Source organism: Pithys albifrons, chromosome 5 (assembly GCF_047495875.1).
Source record: "Pithys albifrons albifrons isolate INPA30051 chromosome 5, PitAlb_v1, whole genome shotgun sequence".
Classification (NCBI taxonomy): Eukaryota; Metazoa; Chordata; class Aves; order Passeriformes; family Thamnophilidae; genus Pithys; species Pithys albifrons.
In genome coordinates, this window is record NC_092462.1 from 47,255,031 (window position 1) to 47,271,585 (window position 16,555).

The 16,555-nt window shown below is 34.4% G+C and overlaps 1 protein-coding gene across 6 annotated transcripts in view; it reads right to left on the reverse strand.

Annotated features, from left to right (window-relative positions):
* EXOC1 (exocyst complex component 1) overlaps window positions 1-16,555 on the reverse strand; it is a 28,741-nt gene that overhangs the window by 2,090 nt on the left and 10,096 nt on the right. For 2 of the 6 annotated variants that reach the window (XM_071556458.1, XM_071556457.1), the window contains 10 exons: window positions 15,992-16,045; window positions 11,739-11,888; window positions 10,653-10,758; window positions 7,696-7,740; window positions 6,414-6,577; window positions 4,628-4,738; window positions 4,083-4,159; window positions 3,327-3,555; window positions 2,123-2,306; window positions 763-962 (listed from right to left, as the gene is read on the reverse strand). In XM_071556458.1, the coding sequence (XP_071412559.1) occupies window positions 763-962; window positions 2,123-2,306; window positions 3,327-3,555; window positions 4,083-4,159; window positions 4,628-4,738; window positions 6,414-6,577; window positions 7,696-7,740; window positions 10,653-10,758; window positions 11,739-11,888; window positions 15,992-16,045 (1,320 nt within the window). The remainder of the gene's footprint in view (window positions 1-762; window positions 963-2,122; window positions 2,307-3,326; window positions 3,556-4,082; window positions 4,160-4,627; window positions 4,739-6,413; window positions 6,578-7,695; window positions 7,741-10,652; window positions 10,759-11,738; window positions 11,889-15,991; window positions 16,046-16,555) is intronic. The other 4 variants (XM_071556460.1, XM_071556459.1, XM_071556462.1 and 1 more) reach the window with 2 other exon arrangements.

The window sequence follows — 16,555 nt, forward strand, 5'->3', positions numbered from 1 at the left end:
AAAATAGAGGGAAGTATTTCTATGAACTTGCAGGTAGAGCCACAAAAGTGCATTGGGTCTGGTCAGGACAGAGTCAAATTTCTAGCTGACTATCTTCATAGCAGCCCATATGTTGCTGCTTTTGGATTGATGGCTAAAACAGGGCTGATAATACAAGACTGTTTTGGTTACTGCTGAAGAGGTCAAACCTGGTGAAAACATAGTACATCATGTTCAAATACAAAATGTAGGTTTGGAGGAGAGGGCAGGGATGGTGTTCAGCTTCAAGGTGGTTCTCTCTTTTCTCTCTCACACACACACACAGAACAGATGCATCAAAAAGCAATGAACAGTGGGGAGACATTCAGTGGGCAGAACTCAGTTTGATCATAAGTCATCACTGATTTTAACACTTCACACATAGAGAACTTGCCTAAAACTTTTCTTATTGTTGAACAGTTCAGAAACTACAGTAATTTTCTCTGCAGTTGAGGTGAAGAAAATTATCCCAAATTATCCTGATTACTTTTCCCCTCACTTTTTCCTTCTTGAAAGCCATTTGCTTACGACACTGATGTTTAGTCAGTACTATTAATTGCCATAAAATTTGCTTATTTTTATCCACGACTATTACTCTCATGAATCAAGTAGTCTTGCCAGGCATCCTCAAATCCAAAGTAATAAGAGATTATGATAGATACAGAGATAAAGAAATCAAATTGTGCAAACTAAACATTCAAATACTATTCTGTGTCTTTTAAATGCATATTCAAATATACTTACATTTAATTTTTCAAGAGGCTGTCCAAGTGAATAGATTACATAAGACTGAAGATGATCAGTGTATTTCTGTTTGGCTTCTTTTTTCTCAGCCTCCAGACAAGAAATTTTCAAGCGAGAAAGTGTTGCAAAAATATGATGGAAGTTCTCCATCATGACCACATCTCTGGGTGTTTTCTGGCTTTCATTAGCTACTTTCTCAACTGAAAGAAACAGGAAGCAAAATACTTAAAATACCAAAAGGACCACCAAATTAAAAAAAAAACCATAACCAATAACCGTAATACTGTCCAAAAAGGTGTTTTGGAGTTCATGTAATTGATAAACATTTCTACGGTACTTGTCAGAATTACCACTAAATAAAATGGTACCTGAGAGCATTAATAAGAAGTAACATACATAAAGGTTCTAGAATCATGAAATTTGTATGACAAAAAAAGTCACATAAAAAGATACAAAATAGTGACTACGTATGGTCTTATTTACAGAAGTGAGAAACAACCCACAGTCTGTGGAGGCTTACAAGCAAGCTTTCAGTATCTCTAATAAATTTTACATGATAGAACTATTTAAGAAAAATCACAGAAAAATCAATTCGCATCCTCAGTAGGATAAAAACCTTTAATAAGGTAGTGGATTTTTAAAAAATGTACTTCTCAATCTTTCCATTTTTGCTTATTAGTTTTATGGTCAAAGTTACTGTTAATCTCTAAACTAGATAATCCTAGATATTTTATTTCCTCCCCCTCCTCTCAAAACCAAAACAACAAAAAAAAACAACAGGGAAGCAAAACAAACTCTACCTATCCCTCACTCCCTTACTGCACCTAAAAGCAGGCTGAAAGAGGATGGTTTCCACCAAGGGCACAGTTAAGTCTTTGTGCCTGTTCATCCATTAATCCTTTTGCTGAGTCTACCAAAGAAAGTATCAGTAATCATCACAAATTCACATCAGTCAGAATACTGAATTGCCAACTAGGAAAAGTCTGCTACTGCCAATTTTGTTCTTTCCAAATAATTTTCTACAGGAAAATAAAAGCCCAGAAGACACTTCAGACTGAGCATGCTGTGTTGCTGCCATCTCCTCTCCCTCTCCAGAATCTTCACCACTTCCCTCTGTCATAACTTGAAGTTACTTTACAGGTATGTACAAAGGGAAATATCTACAGTTCTCTCTTAAAAAGTATATTACAATCAAAATTACAATTGCTCACCTACCAGTAACAGAGACAAACAAAATTTTGGCATAATATCATTCACATCGTCTTGCAATAGTCTTAAAAAAATCATATGTTAATTGGAGCAAAATTATATATAAATAGGATCAAGCAATTAGTAACTATGACAACATCAGAAGACCTACCACTGACAAAAACAGCTCTAATAAGTTTTATGTAGGCTTTATCTAGATCTCCTCGTCGTTCTGCGTTTTTGAAAATTGATTCAGCGAGGGCTGCGAACTCTTCAAATTCAGCAACAAATGGAAGGATCCCAACTTTACTCTTCTTTGAGATTTTTACTTCATCCATCTGCTTCATTTGATTACTCTTTAATTTAAAACAAAACAGACATCAACCTCTAATATATGACTCTGTATCACGTAACAACTATTAAAAGCAAAATGCAGACATATCGAAAAACTGACATTTATCCAAACACAGAAATTATTCTTTCAATTAATATATCTACTTAATCTTTCTACCTTTTTACCCTTAAAATTTTTTTAAGTAAAGTAATTGGAAAGAAAAAAAGCAAGATGGGCTTTTATTTTCCTTTGTTTACTTAGTATAAAAAAACCAATGAAAATGCCCCAAATTTATGCACCAGAAGCAATTAACAATTTTCATTCTATAATCTAACAAGGAACTTTTCAGATTCAGCCAAGTTAACAATTCTTTTTCCTGCAAAAGTTTCTTTAGTCTTCTACTGAAATATTATTTCTGAGTATAATTTAATAAAAAGGAACTTTAAAATATTTTAAGCATTAAAGTGATCAAGAATGGTCTTACTACGTTGGCCTAGAGTCAAATTACATTTATGAAAATAAAAAAAATTATACCAGCAACTATGGTTTCACTAAACTTGCCGTATTTCATGTAATGGTCATGGCTGTACTATCAAAAGTTTCTGAGATTCTGAGGCTCCACTGTTTGTACTGCCAAAGAACCTCACACCCTCATAAGACCATGAGGTTTTGCGTTGGCAAGTAAAAAAGGCAGAGAGTTACAGTTTACATAATGGACTTCAGCAATCTCAGTGAGAGTACAAGTTTGAAACAAACAACTAAAAACGTCAGCCAGCTCAAAGAAGTGAACAAGGGGTCTTATTTGTTACAAATAGCTACTTACTGAAGAAAACTGGAATGGAGAAGAAAAAGAAACCAACCACCAAATAGTTTATCTTTTTTGAAGGCTTAGCCTTCAAAAGTAGAAGACCAATAAAGTTAGTAATTTTCTGTTCAAATTTAAAGCAAAAATTTAACTATAAAGAAATGTAAAATCAAAATGGGTAAGACTGGGCTTCCTTTAACATTATAGTTAGCTTAATCAGAATAACTAGAAACTTACAATGCACTTATCAAAGTTCCTTTTGACAGTCACCAAAACATTTCCAAGTGTTGTGCTGAGAAAGGACGCTGGGTCCACATTTTGTGCTGTCCATACATGATGACTCATCTTAACTAACATGTAAAGGGAATTAAAGCTATCAATCTTGTCCCCCAGTGCTATAAGATTATTCAGCTCAGGTTCAATACAACGAAATATTTTTGTCATCATTTGTCGGATCATGTCCTTCCTATTAAAAATGCATAAGAGAAAAATATTATTCTGACTGTTTACTAGGCTATATTACATGTTCTTTGATAATATTTTTAGGATACATTTCTTGGATATAGTAGTCTTGTTTTCATTCAACAAGTCTCATGATTTTCAGAAGGCTATTAAGGGAAGAAATATCAATGCCACACAGTAAAAATCAACAGTCACAGGTACAAAATATTCCAAAAAGTATTTTCTATGTGGAAAGTGACACACACACTCAGAACTCTGCCATGCACATTTTCCATATTACAATACCTAATTTCATTTGCACACTACTAAAAGAATAAAGCATCTTTTTTATACCACTATAGACAGAAACACCCATTCTATATACAAAAAAATTTCTATTTACTGACACACTTGGTGTCTAGGTACAAATGAAGATTTCACTATTCACTTCAACTAAAAGGGAACAATTTCTGATTATAGAGGAAAGTTTTTTATGCCAAATGAATTCAAATGTAGGCGTAAGAATAAATAATAAACAATGGCAGCACATACTCAGATGATATTGTTTGTGGACCACCAGAAGTGTATGAACGAGATAAAGCTACACCATCCATTTCCTCCACTTCATTCTGCAAGAACAAGGAATGTATGTAAACAAAGATAAAGTTTGTCTCCAAGTTTGTATCTAAGCAGTAAGTATATATGACAAAATCAATATAATATTAGCAGCTCCTCCACCCTTCCACCCTCTGCTTCCAGAGTAGAAAACACAGCAGTTTGCAGGGTTCTGCTGTTTTCTGGTCACATTCCACCAGTTACAACACTATCCACAATTACTCCCCCTTGTGTTCCTGTATAGCATGGTCAAGTGTTTATTATGATCTTAGGAGGAAACAAAGAAACATGTCAGTCCTTCTTTCATAGCTTTTGTATTGATCAGCCAAAAATAAAGATCCTACCAGATCAGGGAGAAAAACACGTTATTGATCACCTGGATCACCTAACTGCCAGATAAATTTCAAAGTTATCTTTTAAACAGGTCTCTCATGAGCCCTGATCAGTACTTTATACATCAGTGACAGAAAGGTAACTCATACCGTTGCTGTTCCTGACGTGCTCTGATGTTGTTGCAGTTTGAAAAATTTACTAATGAAGTCCTGTTCTGCCAGACACAGAGGCTCCAGTTCACTTAAGACTTGCTCAAAAATCTAAAAAAAGCCAAACTTTTTATCAACACACCAAATACTATGAACGGTTAGCAATACTAATTTTAATTTTTTGTTGCATATACTTTCTAACTTCACTAAGCTTTAGAAGGCTTATTACTACTTAATGGAAATGGAAACTGCTTGAACTTCTGCTTTACAAGTGACAGCTGCATCTTCAACATAGTCCTTTCTCATGCATGTAATGCTGGGAAGAACAACCTCTGTTTTTCCACAACTCTAATTTTTCTAGGCACAGCCTGAGGAAGGACTTTTGTGGTAGCATGAAACATTTGCCTTTTAATAGTGGATTCTTCCGCCCTTTTTCCGCCTGGGTTGGTGAGTGGAGGAAGACAAAACTTGAAGTCTTAGGGAAGAAAAACAGGTCAACTGTATATGTAGAGGATAACTGCTCTGTAGAAAAAGTAGAAGTTTTTATATAGCTGCTATGAAAACCAACAAGTAGGTTTTGTACTGAAGTATGCACCACAATTTTTAGATTTGAATTTAAACACTATTTTGGCAATAATCAATTAAAATAATTTCATTTGATTAATACAAACAGTGGAAATTATAAGTCAGATGTTAGGCATATTTCTAATTTGTCATCTTTACACAACACAGAATTTTCCTGCAATTATTTATGGTCTAAGATGTGCAATAAGTTACATAAATTAAACCAATCTAGCCACAAAGGAAATCCATACTGGTAGAAATTCCCATAGGAAAAAATAAAACAATCCAGTAGGTCTGCTCAATAGCTTACAACTCTGTATATATTAAGTCACACTCACATATCCCCAATGGGCGTGAGATACAAGTCAGAAGTTGAAAATAATAGCACGATACTTGCATAAACCTGTTTTATCCACCTGTTTAATTCTAGGCAAGTTGCTGCTATAGGAGTGTAACAACTTAGCTGTTAATATTGTTTCAGTAATATAGTATTTCCTCTCAGAAAAAGATTGAGCAAGGATTTGAGGAGATCAGAAGAAAACTCATCTCCATCAAATAATTCAATTGATAACAAGAAAATAACTCTCACCGATAACTGCATCTTTTGCTTCCACTCAGGAGTTAATTCCACAAGAAACAGTGAGCACTGTCACTTTTAAAAGTTCATGAAAAAAAAGTCAACATGTGCTGAGGAAAGCAGGTTTTAAAACATATGAGGACACTCCAAAATAACTTAGGGCCATTGGTTAAATCTGAAACCTGATGATAAGTGATGTGAAACCAGTGTAAATAAAATTTTAGAGCTATGCTCAAGTCCTGGCTAAAATAAGATTCTGCTATCTTAATTTTTACTTACATGCTGGCAAAATGTGACAGAACATATGAATATTTACATTGAGAAATTTAAAATCAGTTGAAGAATCCATCATTTCAATTCCTATTTGCTTAAAAATGTATACTTGGCTTACAATTACTGGACTATTTTTTTATGTGTGATATTCTTTAAAGATCACACACAGCATACAAAGGAAATAAACAGAATAATACTGATATACATATTTCTTAGAAACTGGCTTTATTAGATGTATGGTACATACAGACATTGAAATCACCATGTTTTAAGATTTAAACAGTACAGATTTTTAAACTATACAAGAAGGATATGCAAGATGCTTCTAATACAAAACTAAGCAAGAATCATATGCAATATTTTTGGCTTTACCTTATCAAATTTTGTTCTGTCAGCCACATCAAGGTCAGAGGCAGACATGTTTCCCATATCTAACAGTGAGGATGACTGAGATCTACGGTTTCCTGAACTCTGAACAGAGAGTTTATTTAGACTGGAAGTAGACCCAGTCAGCTTTCCAGAACTTCCATGAAGACCTGTGAAATAATAACACTATAAGGGAGGAAAGCAAAGGCAGAATAAAATACTGAAGAACAGGTTCATTACAGAATATACGAGATCAATATAGTAGTCCTATATTAAAATCAAATAACTCAATTATTTGTCTAAGCCATAAATGCTTTTGCTGTAGATGTAATTCTTTCCTTGTTTCAATGTAACTGAAATAACTTCAGCAATTTTCAAAGTACAACGTAGCTATATAAGCTCTCATTGTAAACCATAGAAAAACATATAAAAGGAACAAAGCTCTGAAATACAGGAACACTGGGATAGATACTCTCCTTGAAAACTTCAAAGCAAAGACCAGTTATGATCTTTGTGAATGTACTTTGGGCAAAGGCTGCCACAAACAGAAGAAATCATCCACAGGAGGGAACAAATTAAAAAGCTTTATGTACACTCAGCCACTTTTTCATCTTGATCTTTCTGCTGTTAACATCCTTCTGTCTATTTTGCTGGATATACATCTCCATAGTAACTCTATTGCTAACGCTCTCCCCTACTTTTGATCATAATTAATATTCAGTCATTTCTTCCTGATATTGTTGGGCCTTCTCCTAGGTGAGGAGCATGTATTTTAATTTCTTAATTTTTTACAAAATTTTCAGAAATGTTGGACCAGGACAGAGAAAGCTAGAAACAAAAAAGACCAAGAAATTATCAATATTTGGCTGCCATGTAAACTTCTCATATCTAAATCACAAAGAAAGTTAAAAACAACCCTGCAAGTTTCATTTAAATGGTATGTTGATATTCAGTCACAAATCAAAGTCTATAAATTTAATCTAAGTTGCCACCTCAGTTTACTGGAAGAGTTGGAAAACTATGACAAGCTCTCAGGCACAAACATATTTTTACTAGTAGCATGGAAAACCCAAAAGATATTGCCTTTACCTGCAAATCTTTTCAACTTCTACATTGGGACATTATAGCTGTGCTTCATTTTTGCCTTGCAAAAACAATGATTCTGCTAATGCTTATTCCATTCTCAACAGAGTGCTTCAGTGTTAGGTAGATTCTCCACGATGCAGCACCACATCGTAAAGACACACATGCATTGACAATACCAACTAATGCAACTAGTTATACTCACTCTCAGTTTCCTGTTTGACAGCACTTTCTTTTCGAGGCAGTGTAGCTGGGATGGATTAGGTTGCAAGCATCAAAGACAAAGACAAGTTAAAATGCAGTTTGCACAAACCATGCACAAGATGCAAGTTAAGCTCTAACTGGAAAGAACATGCAGAGAACTATAAGCAGCAAGTAACTACATTGCAAACACATGTAGTTGGAGAGGTACTATTGTAGAAATTCAGTCTCTAAGCTACATGAAAAATAGAGTAAGTTTCTAGGTATTAAAATTTGCTTCTTCTTATATAGTGTGTTCAAAGAACATTTTTGGTAACACGTATTCAAGTTCTCCTGAATTGAGAAGTCCATTAAATTAGGGTTTTATTGTCAGAATTAATATTGTAAAAGACTCAGTTTCCAAGATAAATCATCATAATCAATAATAGACTTGAAGAAATTAAAATCTTCATATGTAATTTTTTACTGAGTCAGAGATATTATCCATCTTTTCAATTAAAAAAAACATACACTAATACAGCAAAACCATTCATATTGACTGGCTAGCCTTTTCTGTTGTTTGCATAAAGAATAGAACTTTTGTATTCATGCTGCACCAAAAACTGATGACTGCAAATTTGGAGAGGATGAAAACAATAAACATATAGTAAAAAAATTTATAAAGGTTTTTTTTTTATTTTTCCTATTTTTTTCAGAATAAAACAGTTTCCTCGAGTGGACTTCAATATGAAATTTAGAGTAAATGGACATTTGTAGAAAAATAGGAAATCCTTTACCAGTAAAAGGCATTTGCATACATACACTAAAAGCAATATGGGGTATTAAAGACATCTGGATGAGGATGGATGCTACAAGCCCCCCAAAATGGAGCAGGCAAGCAGAACCTACTGTAATAGAATGAGTAGATACTTCTAAATGACATAAACATGTCTTAAATACCAGATATGCTCAAGGAGGCAACACTACTGATAGTTGTAACATCAAATTCAAATTTAATTCCAGCCTAGTTTTCAGATCTTGGGGCTTTTGGCAGCTTTTGAATAAAAACCGTTTAGGCATGATATATTTGGCAATAAACAACTGTCATGCACTGGCCCAACTTCATCATCTTCAATTTCCAAACACATGGGACTTATTACAGAATGTGAAGAACTACAGGCAAAGATCAGGCCCTGGACAATGAGGGGAGCCTCAGTGGCTTTTGAGAAGCTACAGCATACAAACATATGACAGTAATAGCATTCTTTCCAACAGTGACTCTATGGTATTTAAGTATCAAAGGCTTGGCTTCATCAGGAAAAAAAAAAAAAAGAAAAAAAAGACTAAGACAAGTGTGAATGCTCACAACCCAGGTAGGGGGATTTTTTTGCTGTAAAAAATGCAGAAAAAGAACCTTACACCAGCACAGAATGCCAGAATTCTCCCAGCATCCCCTTTGCGTTTGAGGCATTCAAATAGCAGTGCTATTCCCAAAGCACAAAAAAAAAAAAGGCAAGAACACACACCAACACAGCTTGGAAACAGGTCATCTTGAGTGTCCAAGTACAACTGGAGCATCATTACATTTATGCACCTACCCTATTCCTTTAATAAGTTTGCTATTAAGAAGTGATGTATTTTGAATAAATGCGCAACTAGTGGTAGTACAATGCCCACATTGAACATGGAAGCTTTTGAAATCACACACCATTACACGCTGTTTACAAAATAAATAAATTTACACAAATACATGACAGAAGTCTTCTCAAGGTGCAGCTTTTATGCTGGTGAATTGAGGGACCTCTTTCTCCAAAAATGCCTGATAGCTCCATAACATTTACACGAGTTAGAGAATTGCTACAAAACTGGTCTCCTTGCAAATACAAATCACAAAAGAAGTGTCAGTACAAAGTGTTTAGAATGTTTTAGAAATTAATTTGTATTAGAAAAAAGGTGGCTTTTATTCTTGCAAGATTGGTTTTCAACATTTATGATTTTAAATATTCTGATGACAAACACTATTGCACCTCTTGCCCTCCATGTCAAACAGATTGCCAAGATCTATCTTTCCATCTTCCCCCTCCCTCAAATAAGCCCCACAACTATTCTGCTTTCTTCCTTTTGTTACATTTTTCTGTTTTCTACCATCAAACTTCAAAGCATAAGTTCAGGACCCAAAACAGGCTTGACAGAACTTACTAATTAAAGCTGCACATAATTTTGGAATTGTGAATTTGCAACCTGGTGAACTATGGCAAACATAAATGTTTCAAACAAGTTTTGAAACAGTGCACCTCAAAATTTAGAATAAACAATATATACATACACCTATACTACTCTTGCTTTCTAAGTATCCAAGTTTCAGGGTTTTTTTAAAGTTTCATTTCCATATTCACACTAGACTAATCCTAGCAGGAATTACCTCCTTAAATCCCTACAAGTTAACAAATTATGATTTCCAGTCTCAGACTACACAGGCAAATCCAACTGAAAATACCCCAAAAAATACACAAGTTTTCTTAGGCAGAATTAACTTCTTAAAAATCCACCTGAAACTTATGAAAAGCAGAAGTAACAGCAGAAGGAACACACACGCTGCTGCGCAAACTTCCATTAATTACAAGAATTGATTTTTCAAATTTGTTCCAGTAATAAAGTGGGATAGTTCAAGTAATAAAATATGGATAGTAAATAGCTTGTTAAAAATTGAGCATACATCTGAAAATTCCTTTTATTCTCCTTTTATTATATAATTTCTTTTATTATCCTTTTATTTCACTGATTTCACAAGATTCCTGTTGTACTACTTTGACCCTCTGGAATTTAAAAGTTTTACAAATCGTATTTTTCATCCAACATCTTCTACCTTGGCAAAAGTAAAGAATTTTACCCCATTATAAAATCAGCCCTAGGTGTTGTAATGAGTGTTTTACATGAAAATAGTAAGCTTTAAAGCAAGGTATGTGCCTTCTGGAAGCTTACCAAACTTTTTTCCTTCTCTGGTTGTGCCTGTCATCTTGATCTTGGCAACTTCAAAGAAGTCTTTTATTTCCCTTTCGTACAGTCGTGATAAATAATCCATATAATTCTTAAAAGAAAAATGTAAATTTAGTTAACAGGTATTCATACTAACCATATTCTATTACAGGTAAATAGTTCCAAAAGACCTGTGACTTTGGAAGTCCTACTAAATAACAAACTGGTTTGAACAATTTAAGTATATGTATTTATGCAGCATGGACAAAAAATATGTTCATGATATTTACGCAGCTTATATTCACTTTCACAGTGAGCATTAATCAGAAACTTGTACTTCTCCATAAAGAAAGATATGCAATTTGGTACAAACAAATGAGATTACTAGTGGTAGAGTATTACAGAATTCAATTCAAGGCTAGAATGGGGATAATTCAACATCATTCTCTGTACCCTCTTTTATCAGACTCTTACTGGGCCCCTAAAGCACACATTATACACAAAAAGTTGAGAGAGTTACGTATTTATTAGAAGATCAGGAAGATGTCAACCATTCATTGATTATCTGCCTTACACTAAAGGCAAAGGAAGAACTATTTCAAAGCCCTTTTAAAAGTGTAATTTAAAGCTTCCATTTAAGAATGACACTACTTTAATTACAAACAAAAGAAGACTTGCTCTCTCAGGACTAACTTCTCCTTGACTTCTACTTAAACACTTCGTATACTTCTGTACTAATTTTTTTTAACTCCATGGTAGTTTTAAACATGGCAGTTAAAAGTTACATATATACAAAGGAAAAACACTTCTACCTAATCTCCTTTACAAGAGATCTCTGAAGTTTTTTATATTCCCAAGTGAAATGAAAGTCTGTTGAAATAAAGATGTTCAACAGGCAATAAGCACATTAATTTGAAAAAAACTTATTTTTCTTACAAGGCTGTAAAATGGCAGATTTGTTTTACACAAATATTAAGATAAGTATCTTATGATACTTCTGAACAGAATGTTTGAGGGGAAAAAACTAACAAACAAAACATGATACCACAAATACCAAAATATTCTTTAGCATCATTTGAGCACTTCACATACCTTTGTTAGTCCTTCATATTTTCCATAATCTGTGTTCTTGAGCCACTCCATAAGTTTAGCATATCGAAGTAAATCTCTGTGAAATGGATGGTGATTGGGTAATGTCAATTCCACAGAGTGCTGGGCAAGAGTGGAACTCTGATCGTGACCCTTGATAAGAGAAAACATTGAAGTCAATCTGGAAGCACTCTGCAGAAGTGTACTAGAAGTTTCCTGAGAAACTTAATACGAAGACAGAATCTCATTCAAGCAAACAGAAAAACCTCATAAAATATCTTGCATAGAAGCAAAGCCTAGAGAAACAGACTAAAAAAGACACCTAAGCTGTTAATAGTTGTGGAAGGTAATGCATCTTAGTAAGCCTGTTCATTGTAAGGCTCTTTGCCTTCAGAGAAAGTCACTGGCATTTTTTGCTGCTTTTCTTTAAAGATGTTATTCCCATATACTGTAAGACAAACCAGTTCATGGGTGTGGCCTGGGTGTTAATGATGAGCTTAATGCTATGCCTCTCCTCTGCAAGTCTGCTCCAATTCAATCTACTTTAGACCACTTTGGCCAAGCCTTCCTTGGTCAAGCCTTAAAAATACCAGCTCACACACATTCTCTCTCCCTCCATACAAACACAGACACCTTTCAGTGAGCATTTACTGGAGTTAAACAGTTTACAACATGCATCATAAACCAATCTACTAAACACAAGGTACTAATTTCATGTTCCTTCTTGACTCTGGCTAATTTCCTGAGACACACACTATCCTTTAAGCAAAGATTACATCGTATTGCTGGAACAACATATGATTCAGAATTTTAAGCTTTCACCTTCCTTGAACTCACAAGCTTCCTGAGCAATTCAGGAAGAGAAAGCAAGGTTACCACCACTGTGCAGCCACACAGCAGAACACACAACGATTACCCCTGGGTTAACAGAAGAGAGGACAGGACTTATATGCCAAGTGCCTTTAATAATTTCTGTAAAGTCTTTTTCACTGGGCTTGTAGTAAATACTGCAACAGAACTTAATCTTTAGTTTGTGTCATGGCAGCATAAAAAGATTCCAGTTCCTGTAGCTTCACATCCAGGTGGTTTATGCAGGTCAGGCAATGTCAGTCTGTGAGACAGGAAGAATTCCTGGACAGTTCCACCTCAGATATGACAAGTCAGCAGAATAAGCTATAGTTTAAAAACTGCCTTTTTGCATGTTTTTAAGTTGGAACAACAGCCAGTTTGGATTAAAGAGTCAAAACTAAAGCAAGTTTTGTCGTACCCTTTTCTCTTGTACTGGGTCGAAGTCTTTGGTTAAAAAAAACCCTAAAAGCTTCCACAATACATTCACAGACTTCTGATTTAAAATATATATATATATATATATATATATATGATTCTATTATATTATTTGTAAAATACTAACCTTTACTAAGTAAGGTAATGCAAATATGCCAGCTTCTGGAAAAAGCTGAACTACGACTTAGGATCACAGAATGGTTTGGGTTGGAAAGGACCTTAAAGATCACTAGTTCCAGCTCCTCTGTGATGGGCAGGGACAAAGTCCAACCCAACCTGGCCTTGAACACTTCCAGTGATAGGGCATCCACAGCTTCTATGGGCAACCTGTGCCAGTACCTTTTTGGTGTCCAAGATGAACAAGAACTTACTTTGAGCCCAGTTCTCTTAACTACATAAACTGAGACACAAATGGACCCAAACAAACAAGTCCTGCCAACTTCATTAATTTATTCTCACAGACAATGGGGAAGGATACCACTATAAATCTCCCTTATAGAAACAATCCTGTAGTCTGACTTTAACGAAAAGCTAACTTTGCAAAATGTAATTACTGGAACATATAATTTGGAATTGGAATCCAGCCAGCATTAGCAACAGCTGTTGATGTAATTACTGAGGTCATACTCAGTTCTGTGTGTACTTTTGGGCATATTAGCAAGTATTTTCAACAGATCTTTGACAGGCTTCTATGAAAACCAGATTATAGAAAACCATTTATGGTTCTCCCTCCCCCTGGTGTGCTACATTCCTTCAGTATATTTTAAAGTTAAAGGTCATTACAGTTTAACATAATTTACCTGGTGGCTTTCACAGCTTTCTTCAACTAAGTCGGTTCAAAGTCAGTTCATAGTACTGCTAGGAAATACTCAGCTATCCAAATTTTTATTGCTTCTTTCATCTAACAATTTTGTTCATGTCCCTTTATTACACACAACTTTGTTGCTTAGTAGTTGCATTCTTCATAAAGCTAGATGACAAATTCCCTGGCAAGGTAAGTTCCTCTCTCCAGGCCAGCTTTTCCACAGGACTAATCATTCTGATTGTACTACATTATGTCGTGTTCAAGCCTGGTCTGAAATATTATGGAGCTTCTAGGTGTACCTTTCCCATCTAATTAACAGGCCTTCTCTCACTACACAAAAAGGTATATACTGTTACCAATTATGCCCCAAGTTTCATATTTCAAGGCAGAAAGCCCAGAGTTGCCTTTAAATTGAATGCTGAACCTGGATGTTAAAAAAAATGTTTAAAGTTGTATACACCCAGATTCATCAACTACTATTGATACACAATAAAGACAGCTACATTAACTGTTAATAACTGTTACTGTAAACAGTTTTTAACACTGCAGTGAATGGCAATCCAAAGTTGCATTTCTGCTTAAAGCTTTTAATATTTATTACCATTGTTATGTAAAGGAAATGAAGCACTTTAGTATCTTACAACAATAGTTTGAATCAAGCGTTGGGCTTTTTTTGCTTTTAAAAAAATAAAGAACAATTTCATACTTCAAAGGTAATATATTTAGGCCCAAATGTCAATCTAACTTTGATTTTCAATCTAATGAGTTCCAAATCAAAATATGTCTTGCTTGTATTAACAGCTGCCTAGACATCACTGAGTTTTCATTTTTAATTTAGATTTATCAGCCTTAGTTTTCTCTGAAATGCTTTATTTTTTAAGAAACATTCTAAAAAATAATGCAACTCTTCAGATGTTAAAGGTAACAAAGTAATCTAGTTAGTTTTCAGAAACATTGACTGAGAAATTGCTATAATCAATTCATCAAAATAACAAAACAGTCATTTTAGGAAGATAACACAAAAATTTGTTGCAATTCCAACACTTGATTCTGGTACCTCAAAATGAAATACAGAAACTTCTTTTCTCAGTAATCAAAAAGCTTTGCAGAGGCTCATCTCTTGCAGTTAATGAAATCTTCCTGCTAAAGATTATGACTTTGCTATTACGCTTAATCTGTCAATTAATACCTCATAGCTAACAGCAAGCCAAAACTTTTCAGAGGGCAAGTTTATTTGAAAAACCACATGAGGCCACTACTAGTATCAGAATTAAAAAAAAAGCAAATTAGTAATAGCATTCTCAATAGCACTGAAGAGCATCTTTAGAAACATTTCATCTAATACACATAATATTCCACAGTAATAATAATCTCTTAGCATTTTTTAAAAATAAAATCTGCAGAACAGGAAATCAGAAAAGACATTCTGTTAAACAGCCACTTCCATACACAACCCCAATAGTCCAACTTTGTGAATGCATTTACACAGGACTTACACAACACAGCTTCTACTTGCTCCTTTGAAGGCTGAGATAGATAGTCTTTACTCAGGTTTTCAAAATATGAAAAGGGACAGAGGAAAAATACCTTCTTCAGCACAGAAGCTAAAGGCAAAGAAATTAACATGCCACAGAGCTGGAATTCTTCTGCGAAGTGAAGAAATGTAGGAAGCACTTATCTTTGCCATAAAAAGCCAGACTTGTACCCTCAAATATAATCTTCTATACAATTCTCTGGTGTAACTATTCTGCATTTTCTGCACACAGTCTAATGCAAAAAACTTAGAACTTTTAAAAAATTTATTGCACTAATATGTATAAACCCAGAATTATTATTTTTATGTACAAATACTGCAGTTTCACAACTGTCTTATCTGTACAGTTGTATACATATTACAATTTCCTGAAAATATTTTTCCTCCATACATCACAATCTGTCTCAGCAATTTCTGGAGATCAAATCAAAGGAATGTTAGCTCATAAACAGACAAACAAAGCTTAAGGGCTCACAAAATAACAGAAGTGAGAAGGGGCATTAAATCTGATGCTCTGTAATCAGTAGGGACAAATTTTTTTTTGCAAAGCCAAAAATGCAGCTGCTAGTTAGATAATTGAAGCTCAAAAAATTAGTTAGAAAAGCTTGTATCAATCGAACCCAATGTACTCACTGGAACTGAATGACAGGAAGACCTGTTATAGAGTTGAAGGAGGGTCTGAGTAAACTAATTAAAGATAAAAAATAGAGAAATTAAAAAACTAAGGCTAAAAAGGCCATCCAGCTCTTAGGACTTAAGTGCCAGGACAGTGATTTATGAATTATTTCAAGATAAAAATATCAAACCCAAGGTTTAGGCATTGTATTTTGTATGTTTGCATTTGGTTTGGATTTTTTTCATGGCCCTTTGAGGCCTCTAACACCTTTAAAAAGGGATCAGTGTTTTTTCTCCTCAATTAATCAAGCTCTACTATTACATATCACACAATGTGTTTGGACATATATCACACAAAGTGTTAATTCAGATAGCAAACCCATTAAAAACAGGTGTTTAGTTGGGGGTTTTTTATGTAAGAGACTTCTGTAGGCAATTATAGTTTGGTATGTCTAGTAATACCTCTGCCTGAAGTGCCTCTAGTATTTACGGACTACATCACAGAGTACGACCAGTTTTAGGTAGGTTGTTTTTCTTCTCCAGAAAAGTTTGTGACCAAAAATTTCACATTAAATAGAAAGA